The sequence below is a fragment of the Cuculus canorus genome, chromosome 1 (assembly GCF_017976375.1).
Source record: "Cuculus canorus isolate bCucCan1 chromosome 1, bCucCan1.pri, whole genome shotgun sequence".
NCBI lineage: Eukaryota > Metazoa > Chordata > Aves > Cuculiformes > Cuculidae > Cuculus > Cuculus canorus.
Genome location: NC_071401.1, coordinates 114,015,992 through 114,043,018, shown reverse-complemented (window position 1 = coordinate 114,043,018; position 27,027 = coordinate 114,015,992). Strand labels below are relative to the sequence as shown.

Here is a 27,027-nt window from a genome sequence, read left to right as displayed (position 1 = left end):
TTAGGCTGGATCCAGTAGGAAATATTTTCATAGATTTTTAGGTACTAAATAGTCTTTATTCCAGGATTACCAAAACTGTTTCATCAGCCATGTGAATTCAAGAATTGTTCTTGAAAAAAGTCACTGTCAGTAGTCATAGCCTGATTTAGGAGCAACTTATTAAATATTTAAGTGGACTCATCTTTGGTTTAAATCATTAGTGGATTCCTGAAGTATTTTTGAAGGTCTGTGTTTATAAATTCACCTCCTCCTATGTACATGCCTTTGTAAGCAAACCATGTGCACCATGTGCAAAAGAAAAAAGAATGAATGAAGAAGCTGCTGTTTGGTACAATCTAGAGACCTCACTCTGCGCAGGTTGAAACTTGGCCCCAGGAAGCTCCCATGGGGTGCTGGGTGCCAGAAGCCTACTCAAGGACAGGCAGGAGTGAAGAGAAAGGATGAGCTAATTCAAGTCCATTGATTGCAGGATGGACTCCAGAAGGGAAGAGAGAACAGTTAGCTGGGAGTTAAGATGTAGACAAGACACAACACTGGGAACAAAACTGTTGGGACAAAGAACTTATCTATCAGCAAGATAAATTATTTGTATTCTTTCTAGCTCCACGGAAAAACAGTAAACTTAGAGCAAGGTATAGATGTGCAAACAAATTATAAGATTTTTTTCAAAGCAAGTTTACTGTTTGTTTTTGTTTGCTTTTTTTTTTTTTTTAACTCCTTCTCTTATTGAACTCAGGAAAAGTCAGAAAAGGTATGAGAACATCTCTTTATCTGGCTGTATGTATCGTTGTGTTTTGGCAAAAGTACTGATTGCAAGCACTGTCAAGTAGTTTCCAAAATCGTGGGAAACTTTTAAATAATTGTTAAATAATGATAGCACTTCAAAAGTCTTTTTTTTCCTGCTGTCAAATAACCCGTCACAACAAAACTTTTGATTCACGCTAATAATACCCGCAGAGCAGCAGCTTTCTGCAGGCCTCATTTTTTGCTTCTTTGCTCATAGCCACACAAGTAAAGCAGAAAATTTAGAAATCTTTGCAGATTTGTGGGTGAGAATGACAAGGTTAGGAGACTTAGGCTTCCTATTTTGGCATGTTTCCATACAAAAAATGACATGTTAACACACTTGACAGTGCCACTTTCAAGAACAGCTTTCACCTATGGTTCTGATCTCACCGTAATTTTGTGGTGGTATATCAGGTTTCTGTGATTCTGCAATAACTTTGCTGGAATATTTTTTAATGGTATGGCTTTATGAATCTTTGCAAGATTCTGCTCAACAGTATGGCTGTTAACAGGATTAATTTTGCTGTTTTACTACAGAGAATACAAGCCAATGCACCGCTATAGCTCTTGTATCAGCTTAGACTTGGCTGATACAATTTTTGGCTTGTGGGAAACTTTACTTAGTAAAGTGCTGGATCTTACCAGAATTCTAATATTTTTAAGTGCATGTTCTGTGAAAAAGCACCTGAGCAGTTAAAAAATCCCTTAAGTAACAGATTGTACCTGCATTATATGTCAGTGAGGCTGTAACAGGGGCAGGTTGGTTGTGAGCCTTCTCAGTGTCAGGATGCAGCTGATCCTGAGCTTTGAACTGCCTATTGCTTGTGACATGGAAAAAAAAAGAGAATATCATGTTATGCTTTGTTTCTGTGATGCATCTCATTTTGCAACCTACTGACTGCATATTTCTTGCAGTGTTTAGTTACATTTGCATGATTACATTAGTTTAACTGATAAATGTTTTACTTAAAAATATAGTTTTTATCTTCATGGAAAGTTGACTTACCGTTAGGATAGTGTTTGTAAAACTGCTACAGTTCTCTGTGCCTTCTAGATGGGTTTATTTTTCAGTGACATATAAGATACGGGATTAAGATGTCTGAGTAGTCACGGTTTTGCAAAGGGCTCATTAGAAAAATATGCATTTGAATAAAGTTCTTTTAGTAATTTATTTTTTCTCTCTTTCTGTAATGAATAATTGATAACCATTTCACAGGAGCAATTAGTCATTCCAAAGGTTCAAGTATGAAAGGTAATTGCTTATCTGCAATAACACCAGCCTTTGCAATAATAATGGAAAAAAACCCAAACTGCACATATGATTCAGTAACACCTGTGTTGTGTGATGTTATTATCTATGACTACTGAGGTGTATTTGTGTCCTTTTTGTCTCTTTTACTAATCCATGCAATCAAACTTCTATGGAAATTTAGTGTTCTTTCAAATGGCAAGTGTAATCCTATTAGTTCCTTAGAAACCAGCTTTAATTGTCTGTGAGAAACCTTTGTGTAATACAAATGGAAGCGAGCAGAAAAGAGAAAACTGTCATTTGCCTTGAAAATGCTTGTAGGGCAAAACTTTTATGTGAACTTCGCTGCATTTGTACATTTGCCTGTATTTTTCCTTTGTATGTTTATCTTAAATATGTGGAATGTCAGTGGCTCGTTTCCTGAACAGATGTGAGGTTTCCATGTAGTCTAACGGTCCTTCCTAATCTCCAACTCTGCCACCACCTCAGATTTTGGGTCAGGAATATGCAGAGTATTATCAACTTGACTGAGTATCAGCTCTGAGAAAGTCTCACTGCATTAATTGAAGGAAAAGATGAGCAGCACAGTTGCATTTGTAAACACATGGATTAAATGAACCTTAAAAGGGCACTGTAAAATAACTTTAGCAGTTAAAACGACAACTGTCATTATACTCTCCTCTTCATCAGGCAAGCTCAACAACCTCTCTTCAAGTTTGTCTGATTACAGCTGTGTTATTTACAAAGAGCAATGGAGGCGTGATAAAAATAATTCTGAACAAATATTCTTTAAAGGAGACATAGCCAAACAAAATTCCTTGTGTTCCAGAAGGATAGCTTTTCAGAAAGAATGATTTTGTGGAAAAGTAACAGCACAAAGAATTTAAATGCCGCATAAACCTTTTTTTTCTTTATAGTCATTGTGCTGTAGGGAACTGCTTCAATCATGCAGGGTGAACTGCAGTTTCAGAACTCCAGAAAAGTATCTCTATGATAGTAAATATGATGATGTGACAGGTAGCCCATATTATTTCAGCTGAAAATAAAATCCTAACTTGCAGCTACCAGAAGGCGAAGCTCTATATTCGGACAAAAAATAATCCACATTTAGTAAAATCAATGAAATGGGTACTCAAGACCATTGAATATCGAGACTTTCTTTTTTTTTCTTTAATTGAATCAGTGTCAGTTCTTCTAGAATGCTGAATTTAACTGCATTATTTTCTAGATTAGGTATTTAATTTTAAAATCAAAATTCCATTTGTTCAAATTATATTTTCATAAGACAAATACAATGAAATATATTGAAAAGTCAGCCATACTAATCTGCATATAATTGTGTCCATAATAGAAAAAACAGACTTTTAAAAGTTTTCTTTCAATTACGTGATTAACTTGTGAAATGAACCATAATACTGTAGTATCTTGGTCATAATGCAGTTAAGAGTGACGTGATGTTCAAAATGTTTATACTGCTAAGATGTCACAAAATTTCTGTGTGAAATAAATATTTCCTCTGTATTCTGTAGGATATAATCATCAACGTATCTGTGAAAGCCAAAGGCAGAAGTCTCCTGAATTCTACAGCAGAACAGCATCTGAATCAAATGTGTATTTGAATAGCTTCCATTACCCAGATCGTAGTTACAAGGACCATGCCTTTGATACACTAAGCTTAGACAGTTCTGACAGTATGGAGACAAGCATATCAGCGTGCTCACCAGATAACATTTCCAGGTGAAGTGTCTTTCTTTCTGATGTTGTAATGGTCATGGGCTTATAATGATAAAAGAGAATTTGTACACTGTATGTATTGATGCTATAGAAATGTGAGTGTTGCTAACTGGTTAAGAAAATATATGATCATTAGAAGGGCAAAATATTTAATATTGTGCAGCCCTTCATCATCAGGTTTAACTGTCATCTTGCCTACTTATTTAAAAAAGGGAAATAAGGTTAAGTGATAATGTTGAAGGCCACAGAGAAATCAGTGTTAGTCCTGAAAGGAAATTATGAAGTCATTGATGCACTTTTCAGAGCTGGTAATACCTGAGCTTCCTTCCTTGGTCACTAGACACTTCCTGTGGTAGGAAATATCTCAAAGACTTTTGCCAGTGATGAAGTGCATTCGTTCTGCATGCCCAGCATGTTAACTTACTAGACCCTTATGCTGAAGCACTTATGGCTGCTCTGGCTATCTGTTTTTGCCCTTTCCCTTCCTTTTTCTGGGTCAGTAAAAATGAAGAGATGACACTGAAAGGTTTAGAGCGCTCAGCTGCTTTTCTCATCCTCAGAGGGTGTCAGCTCAGACACTACTTCTCAGATAAAAAAAAGTCAACAATCTGTGTTAAAAGTCCAGCTGCGTCTCAAAATTGTGCGCAATATTCTCTGACAGTCTAGTTTTCATGATAGCACTTTTGTTTCTCCTCACAGTCCTGTCCCAGCAGTTTCACAAGCATAAGACAGGGCTGATAATTAAGCACAATATTGTCACAGGTTTAAGAATCCCTTGTGAACACAGGGACAGCTTTTTTGGCTAGCATGTTGTGTTTCATTCAGCATCTGTTTCCTGTAACAGGGTATCAGCCCACTGATTTCCTTTTGAAGTCTGCAGTGTTGAGGGTTTAATAAAATACCATAGGCACTGATTCTGCCGGCCGGCTTTATTTGTTTTGTTTGTCTTTAAGTAAAAACATTAAGACTCAGGTTTTGAGGATTTTTGTTTTAATTAGATACACAGTCAGCAAATTTCTCATCGCTGAAGACAGACTGAGAATGAACTCTTATCCATGCACTAAACTAACATGGCAGTGGTATGAAATCTGTCCCTTTGTGACTTGCTGCTCTGGCTGTTTTGGAGGAAGATGGTGTGTGTCTGAGCTACCTTGAGGCCATCTCATGGATTCTTCAGCCCAGGACTGGGAATCGCCAAAAGCTGTTGAATTTCGCTGGTGTCCTTTGTCCATCTGTCTCCTTCTAGGTCTTCTGCAGCTTCAAGCCAATGCCTGAAGAAAAACAACAAACAAACAAACAAACACTCAAACCAATGAAAAAAAAAAAACAGAAAAAGCCCCATTGCAACAGATATTTCAGTTTCTCACAGGGCAATGATTGGTGAGGGAAGAAAAGAGCATAGATTGATTTGTTGATAGTCTTGAAAGATAGGCAGTTAATTTTCTTTGACAAAGCTTCTCTTTAGCAAACTGAATTTGTGTTAGGTTAGATGGTGTTTGAGAATCTTTTCTAGCCATATATCAGACTTTAAAGGGAAACTATTTATCTGCTTTGTTCTGACACATTTAAAATACATAAGGTATACATTGCCTTGTGTAAGATCAGAGAGACTTGGGTTTTTTTGCTGAAAATGCATAAAATCTGTCTGTTCTCAGACTACAGAACAGAACCACCGTAGTTATTCAGAAGCTCACCAAACAGTATTTGATTGAATGTTCATTAGCAACTTTATTTTTTCCTGGTTGAAATTTTGGAGATTACAATCTCCTGCTACACATTAATTTCTGTGAGCAGGAAAAGCAAATCAAGGATGAAAGCATTTAACAAAGCTGAAGTACTGACAGTTTTTTTTTATGGGAAAGCTAATGCAATTGCCTGTCCACGAAGTTGCTCAAATGCCTTAATTTACGACCCCATTGCTTTTACTGGAGTTACTTAACCCAGATTCTCTTGGCCCATAACCTAAACATAGCATGACCAAACTAGTCTGAGGCTTCTAAGTCAGTGCGCCCCCTTTTTTTCAGACACAATAAGCTTTTGGAACTCACTAGATTTCAGATGGATTATACATCTTCTGCAAGCTTGGACTAAATGAGATATGAGGTTTTTTTGTATTGTACTGTATTGTGTCCTCTCGTGAAACATATCCCCAGGTTCAGACAGAGAAATGTCTTCTGAAGATTGTCACACATTGACAAAAATCCCAGTCTTACAGACAGAACCATCAGAGGCACGCTCAGAAAACGTGGGATGTTGTTCTCACTTCATTTTGCTCAGGACGCATATTGGGACTACTTCCATTCTACCTGTGTCCCTTCACAGCTGGCTTGCATGCTATTAAACAGCATGAAGAAACCTGCTATCTGACACCCACTTCCACTTGAGTGTTCGGATAGCATTTTCAGTATGATCCCAGATCAGGTTTCTCTCTGCCCTAAACATTTGCATCCATTTTATTTCCTCATGTTGTGCTTCAGTCTAATGGCATTATTAATCATAATATAGTAATATTTAACATCAACAGGGAGCATGCCACATTTGAAATGGCTGTTAAATTGAGATGAAACAAAGAAATTGTATTGGAGAAAAGAAACAAAATTAAAAAGGACAGGCAAAGGCAGTAACTGTGTGGTGCTGGACCAGGATCTCGCACTCTTTGCAATTACCCTTATTTCTTTGTCTCACTGGTTAGTTTTAACTAGTAGACCTTTCCTGACACTACTCCGCTGAGTGGCCTTTATGCATACCTCTTAATCCTCCTTATTTTAATTGAGAATGTTTCGATGATTAACTCAGTAAGATGCAAAAACAGAGACAGGCTACGGCCAGAAAGACAGGTATATTCAGATGGCTACTAGTGCCATCTCTGGGGATGAGTAGTGTGTTCTGTTAGGACATGGTAACCACCTCCATCCATATTCCATTATCTGGGAGAAGATGACAGATCAATGGGGACTAAAAAGTTGCATTTTTAGGCACTTGAGCCTGCATTCTTCACAACTCTGAATGGGGAACATATACATTGAGAGCATACCATGTGCTTTATACATCATTTTTTGTTGGTGCCTACTGCACTGAACTGGATCAGAACAGTATCAACTCAATACTTAAACTCTAATGTTGGATTCTAATTCTTTAAATACCAAGTATTCTTTTAAATAACTTTTTTTTTTTTCTTTTGTGCAGTGCTAGCACTTCAAATGTTGCAAGAATAGAAGAGATGGAGAGACTTCTCAAACAAGCGCATGCTGAAAAGACTAGGCTGCTTGAGACCAGGGTAAGCATAATTTTTTAAGTAAAACTAAGCATGGTCATGTTTGGTTAGATAATATCCTTCTAAATGCAACATTGGACCTTAAATAGTTTACACTTAACAGACAATTCAAAAACTACCTCCTCTCTCTTAGTTTGGTCTGGTTTCACCCTCATACTCCATCTTTGATTCCATATGCAATAGCTGCTGTCTCAAATGGATCAGTTGATGGTAAAATCCCATCCGAAGCTATGCCTGCTAGAAGACCCTTCATTTCTAGAGTGGCAGTATTTGCAATTCTGATTCTAAGTCTCAGTCCACTTTGTATATATATTTCTGCCTACCTAATAGGTGAAAAGGGATATAGCCCTAGCTAGAGATTACTTTATCAGCTATAGTTTCACATATAATTAAAGTTCTGCATGTGTTATGGTATTTAGGAACGGGAGATGGAAGCTAAAAAACGAGCTCTGGAAGAAGAAAAGCGTCGCAGGGAGCAACTAGAGAAAAGACTGGAAGAAGAAACTAGCCAGAGGCAAAAATTAATTGAAAAGGAAGTCAAAATACGTGAGAAACAAAGAGCACAGGTGAGATACATTGACATGCAATGGTTTTTAAGTGCCGGACTTCACCTTGATGTACAGAAGGAACTAAGTGTTATTTCTTCCAGTCATAAACAGAACTGCTTTCAGTTGAATAGGTAGATTTAGCATTTCTGGCGTGTAACTGTGCCACTAAAAGTATGTATATTTGGGCTTTTGGAGCCTTAAATAGATATCTGGGTATTCATTTAAAGCTAAATAATAGCATAGATATCTATTTAGCATCTTGTACCAGAACCATAAATATTAATCCTTTAAGGTTTCTTACTAAGTACAGGCAGAGCAATATTTTTTAGCCTGAACAGTGGAAATTTGTGACTGTGTTAATTTTATAAATGATTGGTGTTTGTTTTTCTTTCTTTTAACACATGTCATGGAATGTGAAATGGCACTTTCAAATATTTCACTGAAAAAAAATAAAGCTGATGAAGCTTGTTCATCTTCTCTAGAGAGGAAGTAGTATTTTTCCTAATGTTACTGGGACTAGAACAGGGGACACATTATTTAATTAAACCAGCGTTAATTCCTGCATTTCTTGCTTCTTGTTAGAATTTAGAAGTATCTTGAGCTTTCTTTAGGCTCAGAGGTCTTACCTATTCATTTATTCCACCACGACTAATAAGATCTATGTTGTACAGCAAATACACTAGGCAGTCATTTTATTGTTAGTATAGTATAGAAAGACAGTGTCTCATTTTGTTATGTCTCTGAGTGCAGAAGATTCCATATCATATTTGAATGTCTTTCTGGTGCTGTCTTTACTAAGTTTTTCTTTCATGAGTTACTATTTTTTTTTTTTTTATGAACAGCCTTACATAACTTGGCTTTCTAATTGATAACAGTAAGTCGGAACAAAAGGACAGCCCCAGAACTTTATGGTGTTTCTGGTCATATTTATCTATTCCTTTTTTTATATATAATGCTATTACCTAATGTTAAATTTTATGTGTAATTTACCTGAACGCTTTCTTTTTCCTATGAAATTTTAATGACAACTCAAGTACAGCATAAACAATGATGCCATGCTTATATCTTTATCCCAAATGGAAGCATGCATATGTTGAATTCCCTGTAACTTGCTGCTAACTGGGAGACTTGGCAGGGAGGCTGAAGACTGAATTGGCAGGAATACAAAATATATCTGTCAGAAATAACTACATTTTTTTGTTAACTTATTTCTTCCCCCTGAGACTCTATTTTTTTCATCACATCCTCACACTCAGAAACATAAACTAGGGGAAGGAACTCTACCTTTGCACTTGCCAAAGCTGGTGCCAGCTTCTATCATACAGGACTGCACAATTTTTGCGGGGTGCTAAGAGTTCTTCCGGGCAACACGGCTCCAATTGCGCTGAGATTCTTGACAATGCCATGAAGGAAAGTCCCTTTGATTTGTGACTCACGGTGGGATTTTAAAGGCTAACTTTAGGCATGGAACAGGGGCAGATTAGATTCTCCAGGTTATTAACTTCTCTGGAGTCAAGAGAGAATGGCCCTGTAACGCAGCCTCTGTCTGCCTTGAATACAGCTGGAGCCTTGAGAGACTTTTCTTCTGTATTTAAAATGAGGGCGGAAGTTGTGATAGACCCTTCAGGCACAGAAAACAAGCATATTCCCTCAGCGGGCAGAGGTCCTAAATCACTACATCCTCCTGCTTGTTCTCTCAACTGATATTATCTGGGCTTGATGCAGAGTCTTGAACTGCAGTCAAGAATGAGGCACCATTTCCTGTGCTGCCCTGCTGCCTTTTGCAGAGGGGTGCACTTCAGCCCTCGGTATCTTATTGCCAATTGTGAACTAGATACCACATTTAATTTGTTTGAAAAAAAAAAATTCAATTTTGTTCACAGAAGTCTCTGTGAAACTACTAATTACAGTTCACTCTCATTGTTAATTTTTCCTGTAACCACGTGTTGTTCTTATTTGTATTACACTTTGCATGAAAATACTTGTAGAAATAAAATATTACTAAGTGAGATGTGTAGTGAGCATCTAGCCTGGAGAAACAAAGAGTTTGCTTGACATCATATAAATGAAGTTCTTACCCTTTGTCTAAAGCAGCAACACACCTATACATTTAATTAATTTCATTCTAAAACAACTTTTCTGTGCTGTAGTCCCTGTTTTACCAGCTTATCAACTCATGATGTGAAGAAACTCCTGTGCTCTAATCTGGCTTTTATAAAGTTATCCAACTCTTTGTGAAAAAGTCACAAGTTTTAAGGATTTTTCTTTTAAAGAGAATTAGGGCTGCAGCAGAAAGCTCTTTACTTTTCTTACGTTCATTCTTAGAATCTAAGGGCAGTCTGCAGTGATTTTCTTGCAGCAGAAAGAAGTTAAGACTTCTGTTAAAAATAATACGGTTTCCTTTTCTTTACTGTAGGCCCGTCCCTTGACTCGCTATTTGCCGGTTAGAAAGGAAGACTTTGACCTACGAAGTCACATCGAAACAGCAGGTCACAATATAGAGACCTGTTACCATGTCTCCCTCACAGAGAAGACCTGCCGAGGCTTTCTGATTAAAATGGGAGGAAAAATTAAAACATGGAAAAAACGGTGGTTTGTTTTTGACAGAAACAAGAGAACTTTTAGTTATTATGCAGGTAGGTCGCAAGATCACTATTACATCTGTTCATCTGTCCCACTATCTTCCTATCAACCTTACATGAGTTCTGAACATACAGGGAGTCCTGAGTAAAACTTACATTTCAGTTTTGTCATGTTATATACTTGAAGCTCATGCAATCCCTTCCCTGTAGTGTTCAGTCCTAACTCTGGGTAAAACAGAAATGAGCTTAAAAGACTAAGGGAGAGATGTGGATAGGGAAGAGGGAAAAATGGAAGATCATCAGGTTCATACTACACAGACTATTGACTCCAAATAAATTATTTTGAAATATTAGATACTTTCCTCAATGACAGAATGATTTCTTGTACCCTTCATACAAGATTATAATTTATTATACTTGCCATGAAAATTAAATGGAATGCTTCTGCAGTCTCATTGCTTCATGTGCTAAAAAGTCTTTCAGGAAATTAAATATAGAGAAGTAGACTTTTTGAGTCTAAAGAATTTCAAATTAACAAGATGCAATACTGTAAAGAGATTTCTGTACACTTTTATTTTTTTGTACTAGTAGTTATGTTGCTAGTTAACAGGTTTGGGTTTGAGTGCAGTACAGTTGCCATAATGAAATTCTAATTCCTAAAGGAAAGTTTTAATAATGTCCCAATGGCTTCAGCCAACAAATATAGTTTCACGAGAATTCTGTTCCAGCTGCACAAAAATGCATCTGCTTGTATAGGTGAGGATACGTCTAGATCTTCAAATATATAGTAGACTTCCAAAATAAATATCAATGCTGTAAATTCAAAGTAATTGAACTCTTAAGTGAATATACTGCTATATTGTTTTAGTTCTGCAAGTCTAGTGAACAGAGAACTTACCCTAAAGTCTGACAATTTATAGCAGTGAGTGAAGCATCCGTACTTTCTGACCTGAAGCATACAGGGAACTCTACAAAGACTGTTGCGATGGGAGCTTATGGGTACATGAAACGCTCTTGTAATCAAGTCCTCAAGTGGGGCTTGAAAGGAAAAAGCTCATAGAAGAGCTTATAGAAACTTGCCTACAATCTGCTACCCTCACATTTGAATAATAAATAGTAGGGAGATTATTATAAATGGGAAGAAGCATTTTTTTAATAAGTACAAGCACACATGGTCTTCTAATGTAAAGCTTTTGCTATCAAATTGTATTTCAAGTTTGCTTATCGTAACAGTTTTCCTTTGAAGGCAAACTGTAGGTCTCGGCCTGTGAGCTGTGTGAAGTCTGGCTCCCTTTCGTGGAACTGGAAGATTGGATGTGTTTCAGACATTTGTCCTTCTGTTGGCTAATACCAGCCATAATGTTTAGACACTTCAGTGAAGGGAGTGACATGGAAATAGAGGAGGAAATTGCAAAAGCTTTATTTCCTTGGAAACCAGGTGGAAAAGAAAACATGTTAAAGTGTGAAATGCGGCTCTCAACAAAACCAACCAATTAGTAAGAAAGGTTAAAGATTTCTGTGGGATTTCACAAGCAGAAGTGTTAATCCAGTTACTTATCAGCTGAACATATGTGGAAATGCAAATTAAGCTTTTGTTTCTTGAAGTACTGTTCATTTCAGTTCTCGTAAGTCATTCTCTCTTTTCCATTTTAGATAAACATGAAACTAAATTAAAAGGTGTAATATATTTTCAAGCTATTGAAGAAGTCTATTATGATCATCTAAAGAATGCATATAAGGTAAACTTTGGTTTTGTTTCAACTGAGTTATCGTACGGCAGTACCGAAAGTGTGGTTGCTGCTGTAAAGTCAAAGGGAAAGGTGACATTATTAGGAAAAAAAAGAAACAAGCAAATAAAAAACCCAGAGTGGAGGAAAAGGAAGATGAAGCCACATCGGTGATTAGCATTAGTGGGTTTTTTATACTGATGATAGCAGAGATAAGAGTGTCTACCTGCCAAGTGGAATTTGCTGTGAGAAATTCCATAATCCAGTGGCAAGATCACTGAAGTCAGCGGCTTTGGCAAATCAAGGGAGGCTGTATGCGTCTGTCACAAGGAGGTAGTTAATTGTTGCAGGCAGCTCATGGTACACCCTGCCTCTCATGTGTAATTTTAATGAGCTGTAAACAAGCTGAATATATCCTTGGCATGTGGATTTGTGAAAGCCAAGGAGGTTTTGACCACTGGACAGTGGGGAGAAGTTAATCTGGGCACAAAACAAGAGGTTGGAGCCCTGCACTACTGTGTCATAGTCTGGTGGAAATGTATTGTGCAAAGTGTTTATGGTAGACACAAGCAATTTAAAGACATCTCTGCTTCCAGTACTGCAATGTAGGAGGCAGTGGTATAGTGTTTTGCATTTTATCTTTCTCCTTAACCCAACTGTAAATCTCCTTGTAAGTAATTTCATTTCTGGTACCAATAAATGGCTTTTATTTTTATTCTTTTGCTATCCTTTCTGCTTATAGAGTCCCAACCCGTTGCTCACTTTCAGTGTTAAGACGCATGACCGGATATACTATATGGTTGCTCCTTCACCAGAAGCCATGAGGATATGGATGGATGTTATTGTTACGGGCGCGGAAGGCTACACCCACTTCATGTTGTAATAAAAGGGGCAATAGGGCATACTGCAATAATGTAACAGATGAAGTTAGCCATATGTAGTGAAATCTGAAAAGCCAGTGAATACTCTGAAAAATCCCCCTTATGATGTGCACCCAAAACCTCGGAATGTGACGGTTTTATAAATGCATTGAAAAGGGGGCCTTGTTACTTGTTTTAGTTGATCTTTATAGGAATGAAAGAGCTAAAGGTGTTGAGAGAATCATAGTGCTCCAAAATGGATAATCAGGCAATTTAAATTACAGCATCTTGGTTCAATGCTAATTTTCTACACATTCTCTTATATGGAGAATGTCTTTATAAACTCATACTAAACAACTTACAAAATGTATGTGTTCTCATCAGTATGCAAAAACTCTAGTAATGGAACAAAAAGGTGTAATAAGCATATATTTTAATATGCAGCATTCAACCTATAGATGATTAGGTGACTTTTTAAAACTTTTAGTCAAGTATTTTATAAAAATGCAAACAAAAAAGCAACCCTAAGGTACATGCAGTTCTTGCCTTAGTAGTTAAGTATTACAACAGAGCCAAAGAGTTATGCAATTCCCTTATCATAATGTTTTTCAAATCGTTAGTTGTACCTAACTTTCTGTAAGGGGACAGTGCCAAAACTCTTAATACCTTTTAATATAATGCAGTTGTTATGATATTCGGTGTGTTGACACCAACTGCATGTTTAAAATGTGCATCTGTGGAAGTAAACGAAAAAAAGAGAAGGATAGCTTTATGAAGATGCATTTTTCCACAAGGATATGAAATTGAAACACGTGTATTGACTTCCTCATAAGGAGGGGTTTTTTTCATCTTCTCTGTTGAATAGAATAAGCTGATTCTAGTCCCTATAGCAATTTTCCTTTATGTAGCAAGATCCCCTTACTCTGTGCCAAGTGCTCTACTGAAACCTCTCAAACACTGGTCTCCTTCAAGCCAGTGTCAAAATTCCTACCTAAGTCCTTTGGAGCCAGCTTTTTGGCCCTAGGGAGTTTGTTTTGTTGTTCTTTAAAGTCATACATCCACAGACTAATGCTGCCAATTAGAATAAAAAGAGAGGGGCACATTCTAAGAGTTTACACTAAGCAGCGTATGAATAAAAAACCTGAAAATTTTAAGTAGCAGAGATTGAGATTCATAAAACAACAAAAAACGCTTCCAGGTCCTTGAGTATTGCAGAAACATAAATTATTTAATTGAAATGAACTTCAAGAAAATCTCTTACAATATGACTTCGAAGAGGTTCTGTTTCCGTAATGAAACTTATGTGCTATGTGGTTTGTGTAATAGAAGAAAGCACATTCACCTTTTTTTTTTCTTGATGAAAAGTTAATGGCTTTGGATGGAACAACTAGAAAACTGAAGGCAGAATACAAGTATGCCGGCATAAATATTTTTATTATACTTTTTAAACCCCTGTATCTGTAATGAACGGGTTGAATTTTTTGTGGTATGCACAGGTGATAAGGTTGCTCTATGACATGACAAACATCAGTTTTGACTCTAATCATGAAAGAAGGGACTGTTATGGCAAGACAGCTGTTATCATCTGTACAGATCACAGCTTGTGATCTAATGATTTAAAACACTATCAGAAATAATTTGCTTCGGTTTATATAATTATTATTTTTCCCTGATGTATCTTGATTTTATGTATGGTTATAAAGGTTTTCTAATAATTTTTGTATCCTGCATGATGCAATGAAGGCATTTCAATAAACATTTTTAAAAATACAGTTGTTTTCATATTCACTTGCTGCTTCGACTCACGTCTTGCTCCTCTTTTAAATAGCTGTATACAGTTGTGCAAGCAACTTCGTATTTCTTAGTAGTGCTTAATTACTAGCCTAGCCATTGTTTCTCTGCGTCTAACCGGTGTGTTTCCCCATTCAGAAGCTATGGGAAGTAATTTTCCAATGGCAGTGGCATTAGGAATGTAGTCTGTTTGCTGCATACACATAATATGCGGCGGCGGTCCTAGGGCGGGGTCGGGGAAGCGGTGCTGTGGAGAGGGGCGTGGTCATCGAGGGGCGTGGTCATGTTGTAGGGGGCGTGGCTATTGAGGGATCGTGCTATGAGGAGGGGCGGGGCCTATGGGGAGGTGCTATGGTGAGAGGCGTGTCCATGGCGGGGGAGTGGTCATGGCGGAAGGGCGTGGCTATGGAGGCGGTGCAATGGCGCGAGGGGCGTGGCCATAGCACGGGGGCGTGGGTGTGACCACGATGGGTGGCCATGACGTCAGGGGGCGTGGTCACGGCGGGGTGGTGTTTGTGGTGAGGGGCGCGGCCACTAAGTGATGGGCATGGCCAATATGAGGGAGGCGTGACTACAGTCGGATTTGTGGGCGTGGTCATGGGGCGTGGTCACCCCGGGGGCGTGGCCATGTGGTCTCGGGCCCATGGCGGCGGCAGCGGCTGCGAGTGCGCTGCGGGGCTTGGCGCGGGGCGGCGGCCGCCGTCGCGCTTCGCCTGTGTCGGTGATCTCACCGCTGGGGCTCCCGGGTAAGGGCAGGGCCCTGCGGAGCGGGCGCCGGCCGGTCAGCGGGAGGGCACGGCGCCTCCTCCGCCCCGCTCCCACCGGCAGCGGCTGGGGCGGGTGTTGGGCGTCGCTCCTCGCCGAGGGACGGGGTTCCTGGCGAGCTGCTCTCTCCCAGCCCGCGGGGGGCGGGTTTGGGCTCTGCGGGCGCTTCCTGCCTCTCTCCGAGGAGCTGGGCCGGTACGGCTGCTCGAGTGTGAGGCGTAACTGCGTGTGAGGCTTTACCAGGCCCCTGAAGAGCTTTGCTGGCATCTGCTTTGGAGTGAGGTCACTGAATCGTGGAATAGTTTGGGTTGGAAGGGACATTAAAGATCATCCAGTTCCAACCCCCCTACCATGGGCAGGGACATCCCACTAGACCAGGCTGCCCAAGGCCCCATCCAACCTGGCTTCCAGGGATGGGGCAGCCACAGCTTCTGAAGGAAGGAATAAATCATTATGTTAAGGGAATCAATTTGCTTAAGCAATAATCAGAATAATAAGAATCAAATCTTGGCTAGCTTGCAGTAAGAAAGAATGTGATTGTAACAGGAGTTTAGCTTGTTTACTAGTTAAAATGAGGAACAAAACAAGTATTGAAAGGACAGTCCTGCAGCAGGAACAAAGGACAGACCTGAGCTCACCTAGAGGACACGGTGAGGAAGGGGTAAGATAAGGCTTCTGAAGACACAAAGAAACTGTGATGTGCATACAAGAGTATAAACTATGATAATAAGTTCTTGGAAAAACAGTGGCCATGTAACATGTTTTTGGGGATCTATATGGATATGTATGTTTAACCAGTATAAAAGTTACGTAACCAGTCTCAATAGTTGGACACATTGGGTGGGTTTCCCCCTGTGTACTCCAGCACTGCTTGTTAAAAGAATACCTGCTTAATAATCACATTGGCATTGATTATTGAGTTTGGCTTTTTCATGGAATCACTTCTGTGGGCAACCTGTGCCAGTGCCTCACCAAGGAGATGATCATAGAATCACAAAGGTTGGATAGGACCTCTTAAGATCAAGTCCAGTTGTCGTGATCCTGTGGCCAATAACATAATGCCCCCCTTGCTGTTCCAGACTCAGTACTTGTTTGAGTGTACTTGAGTTTATTCATTGCCTTAAATTTGACAGACGACTGCTGCTCTTGATGAGGTGATGAAACTCATCTGAAGTTGCTCAGTGTAGAATTGAGTAAAACTTGCAAATTTTGAGTGCACATTTTGTATCTGCATAAAAGCATATATACAGTAGATTTTTATTGATGTTTTTCTTTCGTTCTGTGTTAGGAGTGCTGGTGTCAGAATAGTGGGTTATTGAGTGTGCTGTTAGGTGTTCTGAGACTGGGTTAAGCAGCAATTCCTGCTGGGAGAACTGTTGGCCATCGTATTCCTGTAGCACAGACAACACTGTGAAGTGATCTGTGGACAATATTGCGTCCATTATCTAGGAGAGCTGTGTCAGTCAGGTGCTGCTGTTCGCAATGGGTGGCGATGGTACAGTGCTGGAGCATTCGCAGAGTGGTTCAGAGGATTTCTTTGGCTTTGGCATGTTGCACTGGTCTCGATCACAGTTTCTGTTGGTCGTAACACAACTAAAATTGCACAGTGATTCTAGTATGAAGAGATTTCCATAGCATCAGGCAAGGATCCTGTGGTCTTCCTGTAGCTAGCTACTGCTGTCTGTAACTTGCATTTATAAATATTGGGTAGCACCTTGCACCTTTCAGGAGCGTATCCGTACTTTTACTGAGGTCTTTCACTGAAAACAGGAGAAGAAATTACTGGGTAGCTGTTCAGTTATTGATGCTTTGGAGTGTATAGAGGGATGTATGAGAACATGACTCCAGTGGGCCTTGCTTTTGGATTGGCTGACATAGTTGCTCTAGGGCTTTGCATTATTCAGGTTAGGATTGCTGCTGGTGTCCTTAAAGGAACTTGTTAATGGGGGATGCTAGTTCGTGAAGTAGCTCAGGCAGCGCTTGTCTCTTGTAGCTGCAGTTTAAAGCCTGCTCGGTGTCAAAATGGCTTGAGCACACTTCTGGAGTGCTGCAGGATGGGAAAAAACAATGACCTCAGATTGTTATGAAGGCTTAAGGAGAGAAAGATACTCGTAATTCTTTTTTTTATCAAGCTTATGACTTCTTGGTGTATCTCCTCTGTTCCTAGCAGGTGGAGAAGTGACTGATTTACTGATAGAGAAACACACAACCCAAAAGTCATAGTTTGGATGCATACTTTTACTGTGGCATTTGTTCACATTTATAATAATTGATGCATCAATAGGATAAGTAACTGTCTAATATTTCAGGAAAGATTTAGTGGTTTTAGTATATAGTTTGAATGGTGTGATTTCTCTTAGACTGTAGGAATGCACTGAATACTAGCTGCATCCTGTGTTTTCTAGGTGTCCACATTTACTTATCCATGTTTAAAAACAAAACCCCCCAAACCTCTTGAATGTAATCTCCCTGTTAGTGAGAAAGCAGTACTCAAAGCTGAGGAAGAGTTAGGTAGTATGATATTGTCATGGCCTGTCTTTGCAGTATTTATCCAGTTATACCAGTAGGAAGCCCTGATGTATTTGGGGCCATGTAGTTTTTATACCCCGCTGCTGATTTACAGTATTAAAGAAACAGTCTTCTTCCAATCTAATAATTGGTAATATAGAAGTCTGAGAAGCTTTGACCAAGCTTTAAGTTTAGCAAATTATCTTACTGAGGTGGGTAATGGAGTGGATTCAGTCTCTGTAACACCTCTATGAATTGCTTGCCACCCTCCCAGCAGAAGTACAATTGACTGCTAAACTTGGACTCAACACTGTAGCAGCTGTTGAGATTCAGCACAGTTCTTCATTAGATAGCATTTGCTTTGTTAATTTTTTTGCTTGTTTGAAACCAACTCAAGTTTTTGGATGATTATTAATATGAGTAACAGAGTTCAACCTAGTGTTTGTTTTCCCAGTGTGTCTGGTTTGTTGTCTTGAACTAAAACAAATGAAAATAATTTTAAGTTTATGCTGCTAGGAGAACATCTCTCTCGTGTAATGCACTGCAGATCGCTTGCAAACATACCATTGCACACAGTACTTTAGTCCTCAAATTATATTTTTTGAAATTCAGTCTGGAAAAAAAAAACACAAAAAAGAAATATAAGACGTTAAACTAAGCAGGTGAAAAATATTATTTCTTGTGAAATGAGTAAATATAGTCAAGATGGTATAAAACATGAGGACATATGAAGTATAGGATATCTTTGGCCAGTTTGCTAATTGCTGAGTGAACTCCTTACATGGTTTGCATTTATTGATTTGAGGATGAATTACAGTTTTCCATACCAGGCTGATCAATACTAATTAGTCATTGAAGAGTATAGACAATACTTTTTTCTTTTCTCTTGAGCTAAAATATCTTCATTTCGTATAATATGCCTGTATTTCCTAAACTTTGATGTTATAAAATGAGGATATCATGTTGATTGTATTAAATAGCTTTCTCTATTAGTTTGCAGGCTGAAATCGTCAGTCAGCTTTCTTGCTCGACCAGATCGACCAAATCTTGCTTATCATAAACTAAAAGGCAGGAATCCAGGAGTTATTTTTCTTCCCGGCCTTAATTCAACTATGAATGGTCAGAAAGCAACTGCTCTTGAAGATTTCTGCAACTCTCTAGGTCATGCCTTCATCAGGTACATTCAGAGTGTCATTCTTGAGAAAATGAAACTAGCATCATGGGTTGGGGGAAGGAGCTTACGAAAATATGTAAACTTTGGCATTTGTATTGTAATGCATGCTGTGCTGTATACAAGGTAAGAATTGTCTCTCTTCCATTTCAAACTTAGGATTTCTGTCTGTAGCGAGACAGATAAATCAGGAGAATGTATTCTGAACATAATTCAGAAAGTTCTCTTGAATTTCTGTACTCTGCTGTCAGTTGCATTAAGGCTAGAGGAAAACAAAATGGAAAAGAAAGGACCTGGAGTTGATTTTTTTATTAATACTGTAGGCATGCTTCTTAACTGCCAAAGCTTATTAAGATACCCATTGTCTTCTGTGGTTTTAGAAGAACATTCATGTGCTTAGTGATGCTCTGCTTTGATAGATTAAGTTAAATGCTGAGTTTCATAACTCTTTGTATTTGGGTATAGTGTTCGAAAGAGACTTTAGACGTTTTTACAATACCTTTAAAACTGAAGTATTTCTCTGTAAGAGAAATTCTTTATCTGGGAAATGCCCTGGTAAATTTCAATACTGTTATATCAAACGGTAAGAGAATGCTGCATCACTGAGGTGCATCTGTTGTATTTAAGCCTCTTTTCATGTGATTTCTGGTGCTAGTAATATGCAGAAGCAAGTAAGAAAATATCCAATGCTGTACCTTGTACGCTGTTTTTGATTGGATTAAATGTTACTGCTTAGTTAGCTTCTATATTGATGTAGGTGGTACTATGATGTTCATTTTGATGGTTACTTTTTCAGATTTGATTATACAGGATGTGGAAGTTCAGGTGGTAAATTTGAGGACTGTACAATTGGGAAGTGGAGAAAAGATGTTCTGTCTATACTGGATGAACTTACAGATGGACCACAGGTTATATTTTATTTTTAAATATAGAGTGCTTTTTGTTCTCAAGATAGAATATCAATCAAAAATATGCCATAATAGCTCTGGTCAACAGTAGCTTCTGTTTAACAGCTGACACTTGCTGAATTTCACGCTGAATCATTTGAAAGGTCATATTTGTAGGACCTTATTTACAAGCAGGTAGATCGCAAAATCATGGAAGCGTGGGCTGGCAGGACCTCCCAGAGGTCATTTATTAGATCCTCCTGTTCAAAGCAGGGCTGTCATATTGGGGAGTGTGAGAGTGCCTCACGGCAGAGGTTCCACCTGACAGGGAACGCGGAATGGTTACAATGCAGTGCAGCTCTCTTCATGAAGATGTGTCACTGTCTTGCTGCTGATGCATTAGTTAAAGGATTTGCAGGAATGCTACATTTAAGATACTCTCTCTATATAATAAAATATCTTTAAAAATCTGCAAAAGAAGCATTAGACTTCTTCAGTTACTTTAGAAATGACTGTTAGAAACATGAAATCTCCTGCAATCTAGAAATACTTAGTATTGTCTTTAAAACGATTTTGTATTATTAATTGTATTTGTTGATCTTTTTCACTGCACTGAGACTTTACCTTGTGCATTTATTTTAAGAAGGAAACAAAGTATGCATGTGATACTGAATTGTTTCAACTCTTATTTTGTTTACAGCCTTTCAGTCTCAGACAGCAATAACCAGCCATGCCAAACAAAAAGAATAATAAAATACCAGATCCTATGGTACTTACTCAGGCAAAATTTCCACTGGAGGTGACAGCGGTTCTGCCTGGGTAAGGACAGCAGGATTATGCCCAAGGTTTTAGTACTTAAACAAAATGAAAACTGATACTTTATAGAAGAAGAAAAAAATATTAGCTGTTTCTTGTAAAATAAAATAACTTTAAAAAAAAAAATCATATTTTCACTCTTTTTTTCCAGATTCTGGTGGGCTCCAGCTTGGGTGGATGGCTGATGCTTCATGCTGCCATAGCACGCCCAGATAAAATAGCTGCTCTAGTTGGAGTAGCTGTAGCAGCAGACCATCTTGTAACAGCTTTTAAGAAGCTTCCCATTGAGGTAAATGTTCATGGTTGGTTTTTGTGCAATCTAAAAATCTATCAAGCATTTAAGAAATTCCGTTGTTCTAACTGTACTTTTCCTGCAAGTGTTCCAGTAATTTTTCAGTGTTTGTGGTTGAAGTAAGCAGAGCATTTACATTAATCTAAAAAAATCTGCAAAATACTGTGCTTCTAGGATGAAGCTAGTGTAAGCTCTACCTAGAATGTGTTTCTGTTACCACGTCATATAGGATGTGAAGCCACATCCCTGCAGTTCAGCAGTCCATTAGATTTCAGTTTAGAATATCTTATATTTGCATTCAGATTGGATCCTTGTGCTTTCAAGGATGGAGAAGTAGTTGCTAAAGTAATTGAGATGACATTGGATGAAATTAATCTGGTTGTGTGTGTAGAAGGGGAATTCTTCAGATAAGTGTGTTTGTGAAAACTGAGATTTAGGTGGTGGGAAGTGTCTTTCTAAATTGCTTTGTTTATGATGATAACGTCCAGCCTTCAGGAAAATAAATCAGTTGTTATAATGTGACAAATAAGTATGGAAATATTAAATAACACATACTTTAGAATAATTAAAATATTTTCCTGGATTTTTATCTTTTTGGAAGGCACGTTTAGTGTCAGTATTACTACTTAAGACTAAGGTAAGGTTCTGGAAATACAATATTTAATTGCAGTTCTCATTGCAAAGACTGATCACTGGAAAATTCCTTTTTCCTGTGGTTCTCCTTGTTTGAGGTTCACTGAGCTGATTGAAGCCAGAGAGACATGCTGTTTGTTGTAGCTATATGGCTTTTTCTTTCTGATAGATTCTTGCTGAGAAACTTAATTTCCTTTGTGAGTCGTAACTAGATTAATTTGCAGGACAGAAGTGCAGATCAGCTTTTGTGACATGGTAGGGATTTTTTTCTTCTCAGATGCTGGAAGGCAAACGGGAATACACCTCTGCTAATAAAAATGGACAAAGAAAAATTTTATGCTGGCGAGATTTTACTGCATTTAGAACAGAAATAAGTTGAGGTACTCTAAAGAACTTGTAGCATGTGTCTTTTCTATTCTTTGCTCTCTCTTTTTTTTTTATAGGCACAAAAAGAAATAGAAGAAAAAGGTGAATGGAAGTTTCCAACAAAGCATAATGAGGAAGGATATTATTCCTTGACATATGACTTAATCAAAGAAGCAGAAAACCACTGTGTGCTCAATAGTCCTATTCCTATAACCTGTCCCATCCGACTTATTCATGGCATGAAGGATGATGATGTCCCTTGGCAGATTTCTATGCAAGTTGCTGATCGTGTTTTGAGCAAAGATGTCGATGTTATCCTCCGCAAAATTGGCCAACATCGAATGAGTGAGAAGGAAGATACAAAACTTCTTGTGAATACTGTTGATGATTTAATTGACAAGCTGGCAACACTAGCATAAGCTGCAGAGTAGCTTAAGTGCATGAACTCTACACCTGATTCTTTTCCATGAGTAGCAGAAACCCTGTTCTTAACAAGATTATACCAGGCCTGTGACTATCAGAAACTGAGCTTTATCTGCTGTTTCCTTACCTCTGTTTCATAAATACAGGTATTTTATTAATGCTGCATTTGCACAGACAGTCCAAAATGTGAAGGAGTGCTGCTTTTGTGTTTAGAACCTCTCCTTCACCACGTAAACCTTTTTTTCACAAGCTTCCTGCCTTTTTGTACTGAAATGATGATTCATTTTTTTAGTATTGGCCTGTACAGTAAAAATTTAATTTCCCATGTCTTTGCCTTTTTAGTGTTATCCTTTTCTGTAACATTTGTATATTGTACGTCTGAAATCGTGTACAAAGCAAAGTACAACTTAAGTGTGAAGTTACTGCTATTAGAAGTAGTGAATAACATGGAGCATAATAAAGGGATTTCAGCTAAATATATTGTTCTTAAGTACTATTAAAACTGAAAAGTGGAAGGCACACCCCGATGGTGTTCTTGGGGTACTACAACGGGAAGAAGTTAAATTCTAAGAATGCAGGGCCTCAAAGCTATCTATACTTTATACTTTTATCTACACTTATCAGTAGGGTTTACGTTCTCCAGGCTGTGTTTTTGTAGTAGTTAATTTGTAGATCTACTATTAAGTGGATGATATATAATCTTGGTGTAAGCTGAAACTGGGTCAATACAGTGACTCTCTTATAGTAGTCTCTTTAGAGTGGGAAGTACAGGACCATAGGGCATCACTACCTCTTTTTCTGAGCCAAGAACTGTAGATTATTAAGAAGAGTGTCTTAATTATTAAGAAGAGTTAGGAATTTGAGGTACATGATTGCAAACCTGAAAACTTGTAACTGAAACTTGATAGTCAAATAATTCTTGTAATGTAATTCTTAGTATTTAATAGTAAATGGATTTAATTGCAAATGTGACTACTACCAGTTATTTTTTTCTCAAAAAATATGGTTCCATTCATACACTTAAGAGAGAGAGAGGAACTTAAGTGAGAGGCTGGAAGTAGTTCAGGCTGGCCTTAGCGTGAAACATCAGTTGAAAGTATATAGTTGTTTCTGGCTTTACTGTTTTAAGTAGTAAATGGCATTGCTATTACTACCTTAAATGGCTAAAATTCCTGGGGTGAGGTATTTCTAGAGGCTTTATTGTTTTCAGTATTAGCTTTGTCGGTACAATTATGTTGTATAGAGCTTTGCTGAGGTAGTGGCTTTCAGTTTTTTAAAAAATGCCAAACAACTAGAACAAAAAAAAGCCCTGCAACAACAGCAATGACAAAACCTAATTTTCAGATTACTACCTGTGAAGTGCAGCTCTATTTAGGTTTCAATACTGCAAAAAGAAAGATACTGTGATGTACAAAAAAGAAAAAAAGAAAAAAGACTTCTGGTATAAGAGTAAAAAAAGATGGCTGTAGTTTTAGATGCAGACCTTCTTAATTCAAGTGTACCGACTCCCTAATTCAATCTAGATCAGCATACTTCCTGAGGAATTACAATATTCCATTAAATCCAGGTATTTCTGTTTCTGAAGGGAGTAGATTTTTCTTCTCTATGACTATGCAATTCACTACTTTCTTAAGCTTTAAAACATCTTGAAAATGTATTTTATTTTTGAGAAAAATGAATTCAGTCAATTTATGCAAATTGCTCAACCACTTCCATTCCCAAAGGCTGAGCTGTGTTCGTATTTATGTATTGTTAAACAGTTGTCCTTTTTATATGTATTCATATGACTTGCAGCTAATAAAAACTAAAAAATATATTTAGTGAGTTTTAAAGACAAGGTCAAACCAAAATTAAGTTCCTTCAAAATATTCTGCTCTTAGTTTACCTGTGACAATTTTTTTTTAACCCACTTCTGTCTCATCTCTTAGATGGAAGAAGAAGTTGAATAAAAGTAGACTGCAATAATTCTGAAGTACTTATAATTAAGGCCCAAAGTTGCCAGTTGTGATAGATGTGCTTTTTGTTCACATGTACGGAAGTCATTTGAATAACTGAAAAGTTCTGAGCTCTTTTTTTAGTTGAGAGTTATACCTATAAACGTTCAGTTGAACTGTAGTACTTCGAGAGGAAATAGTCGTTACAGGTCTGCATAAACCATAGCTGTGTATTTCTCTTGAAAGAATTGCATTGTATTCATTCGGAACTTCACCTTAGCTTTCATTAAATAATTGATACTTCATGGGTTAGGTCTTTTTGTTACAATGCCTTAAAGCAAGATAGCTGAAAACAAATGTGAAAGGGAGCAGTTGTGTGAGAAGTTTTCAGGTTGTTTGATTGGTTGGTGGTTTTGTTGATTCAGAACCCCCATCATTCTGCTTTAATAACATTAAGTGGGAGAAGGCAGCATAACATGGTGGACACAATGATTGAGGATAGAATACTGCAGCATCAATTGCTCAAACTGCAGCGTTACTGAAACTTAATCCTAGGGAGGGTTTTTTTTTTTTGTGTGCCATGTGTTTTGTACACTCTGTTTTCCTTCTCTGCTTGCTCAGTGGAGATCAGGGGTAGCATTTACATTACAGTACACCCAAAATTTGCTACACAGACTGTCAATGCAAAGGCGGCATTGATGCTGTCTTCATAGAGACAGTGTTCCAGATAGTATTTTCAGATTCAGTGAACTGCCCTTCTCTCTGCGTTCACCTACCATTTTCTAAATCCAGCCTATATCCATTAAATTTGAAAAAGTAGCTTTGAGACAGACCTTATGCAGACAGACTTTTCCCTCTAACTTTGCCTTGGTAATTTGACTGGTATTTCTCCCTGCAAAGCTTAGCACTTTCCTGCTATATTCTGTCCCCTGAGTTTATGCCTGTGGCATTTCTTTCATCTTTTCCAGTACATGCCTAGATAGTGAATTATTTTCAGTATTAGTCACATTTAAAAACAAGTATTTACTTCCTCTGTAGACTTCCTCTGTGTTAAACTAGAGGATTACATATTTAGAAAGCTCTGCATGGTGCACAATTTTAAAATAATTTGTAGTGAATTCTTGTGTTCTGGGTTTTTGGTTTTTTTACATATTTCTAATTTTCTGCCAAATACAAAGTATGTTTTACATACCTTTACAACATATAGTTTCTCAACAATAAGTTGGATTCATGCAAAATGATCCATGTCTTTTATACTTTCAAATTTACCGACTCGTGGTGCCTGGGCTGTTGGTTTTCTATGAGTATCTTAATCTACACTTAATTGTTTTCAGTAACACTCTTAGTTTAAATTGTTAGTGTTCTCATAATCTTTCACTTTTGGCGGGTCTGAAAATGCCTTCTGGGTTTATCTGTCACTGAACATAGTACGGTCATAGAATGGTTTGGGTTGGAAGGCAGCTTTAAAGATCATCCAATTCCAACCCCCATGCAATAAGCAGCGACACTTTCCACTAGACCAGGTAACTCAAAGCCCCATCCAACCTGGCCCTAACACTCCAGGGATGGGGCACTGTCACAGTACAAGGCAGCTCTGGACACTAAGCATGCAACTTGTGTTGCTGATTTTGATCCAGCAATGAATGAGCACTTTGAGGTGTTTATCTTAAATGTAATGCTTAAACTATGTAACATTGACTTCTGCTCAGAAGTTCGCTATAGTCATTCGAGTTTCATGAGTAAATAACCAAAAGCTGTTATAGCTAGGTGGAAAGCTTGATTAGTATGTAATACCAAAGAAGTGAGTAACAGTTTTCATTAAAAAGAAACAAAAGCATTACCAGCTGACTTCAGCTGTCCCTACTCCTTACCAAAATTTTCATTTCAGAGCTGTTGCAAACTCAAACTCCATGAGACTTAACTTGTGAAATAAACTATTATGCCTTCAAGAAAAAAAGGAAGAAAAGGATGAGGGATGCTATCCTGTGTTTGTGATTAAACTCTGCAGTAGACCAGTATGTGTTGGAAGAGTCTCTAAGGCTTATTCAGCTTGTTTCCTAATAAACATATGCTCTTATTCAGTGCATATTGAGCTGTACTAATGTAGTTGTATATACTTTTTTAAACCCTGTCAAGTAGTCTCTTCTGTTGTTTGGCTTCGCTTCACACTTCAACTTTTTTTTTTTCCTTCACAGAATCACAGAATCACAGAATCACACAAGGTTGGAAAGGACCCATTGGATCATCGAGTCCAACCGTTCCTAACACTCCCTAAACCATGTCCCTAAGTACTTCATCCACCCGTTCCTTAAACACCTCCAGGGAAGGCGACTCGACCACCTCCCTGGGCAGCCTGTTCCAGTACCCAATGACTCTTACTGTGAAGAATTTTTTTCTGATATCCAACCTGAACCTCCCCTGACGGAGCTTCAGGCCATTCCCTCTAGTCCTGTCCCCTGTCACTTGGGAGAAGAGGCCAGCTCCCTCCTCTCCACAACCTCCTTTCAGGTAGTTGTAGAGAGTAATAAGGTCTCCCCTCAGCCTCCTCTTCTCAAGGCTAAACAACCCCAGCTCTCTCAGCCGCTCCTCATAAGACTTGTTCTCCAGCCCCCTCACCAGCTTTGTTGCTCTTCTCTGGACACGCTCCAGAGCCTCAACATCCTTCTTGTGGTGAGGGGCCC

General features: G+C 38.2%; 2 protein-coding genes across 10 annotated transcripts in view; both read left to right on the top strand.

Moving 5' to 3' along the window:
* PHLDB2 (pleckstrin homology like domain family B member 2) overlaps positions 1–14,532 on the top strand; it is an 86,578-nt gene extending 72,046 nt beyond the window's left edge. For all 9 annotated transcript variants that reach the window (XM_054066622.1, XM_054066632.1, XM_054066659.1 and 6 more), the window contains 6 exons: positions 3,565–3,772; positions 6,956–7,046; positions 7,463–7,609; positions 10,008–10,227; positions 11,827–11,912; positions 12,643–14,532. In XM_054066622.1, the coding sequence (XP_053922597.1) occupies positions 3,565–3,772; positions 6,956–7,046; positions 7,463–7,609; positions 10,008–10,227; positions 11,827–11,912; positions 12,643–12,783 (893 nt within the window). In that variant the 3' untranslated portion in view covers positions 12,784–14,532. The remainder of the gene's footprint in view (positions 1–3,564; positions 3,773–6,955; positions 7,047–7,462; positions 7,610–10,007; positions 10,228–11,826; positions 11,913–12,642) is intronic.
* A 632-nt stretch (positions 14,533–15,164) lies between these two features.
* On the top strand, positions 15,165–26,532 carry ABHD10 (abhydrolase domain containing 10, depalmitoylase). The gene is made up of 5 exons (XM_054052190.1): positions 15,165–15,297; positions 18,818–19,001; positions 19,792–19,903; positions 20,850–20,987; positions 22,067–26,532. Exons 1-5 carry the CDS (start codon positions 15,195–15,197, stop codon positions 22,406–22,408), a joined length of 879 nt encoding a protein of 292 aa, XP_053908165.1. The 5' UTR covers positions 15,165–15,194; the 3' UTR covers positions 22,409–26,532.
* Positions 26,533–27,027: the final 495 nt, after the last annotated feature.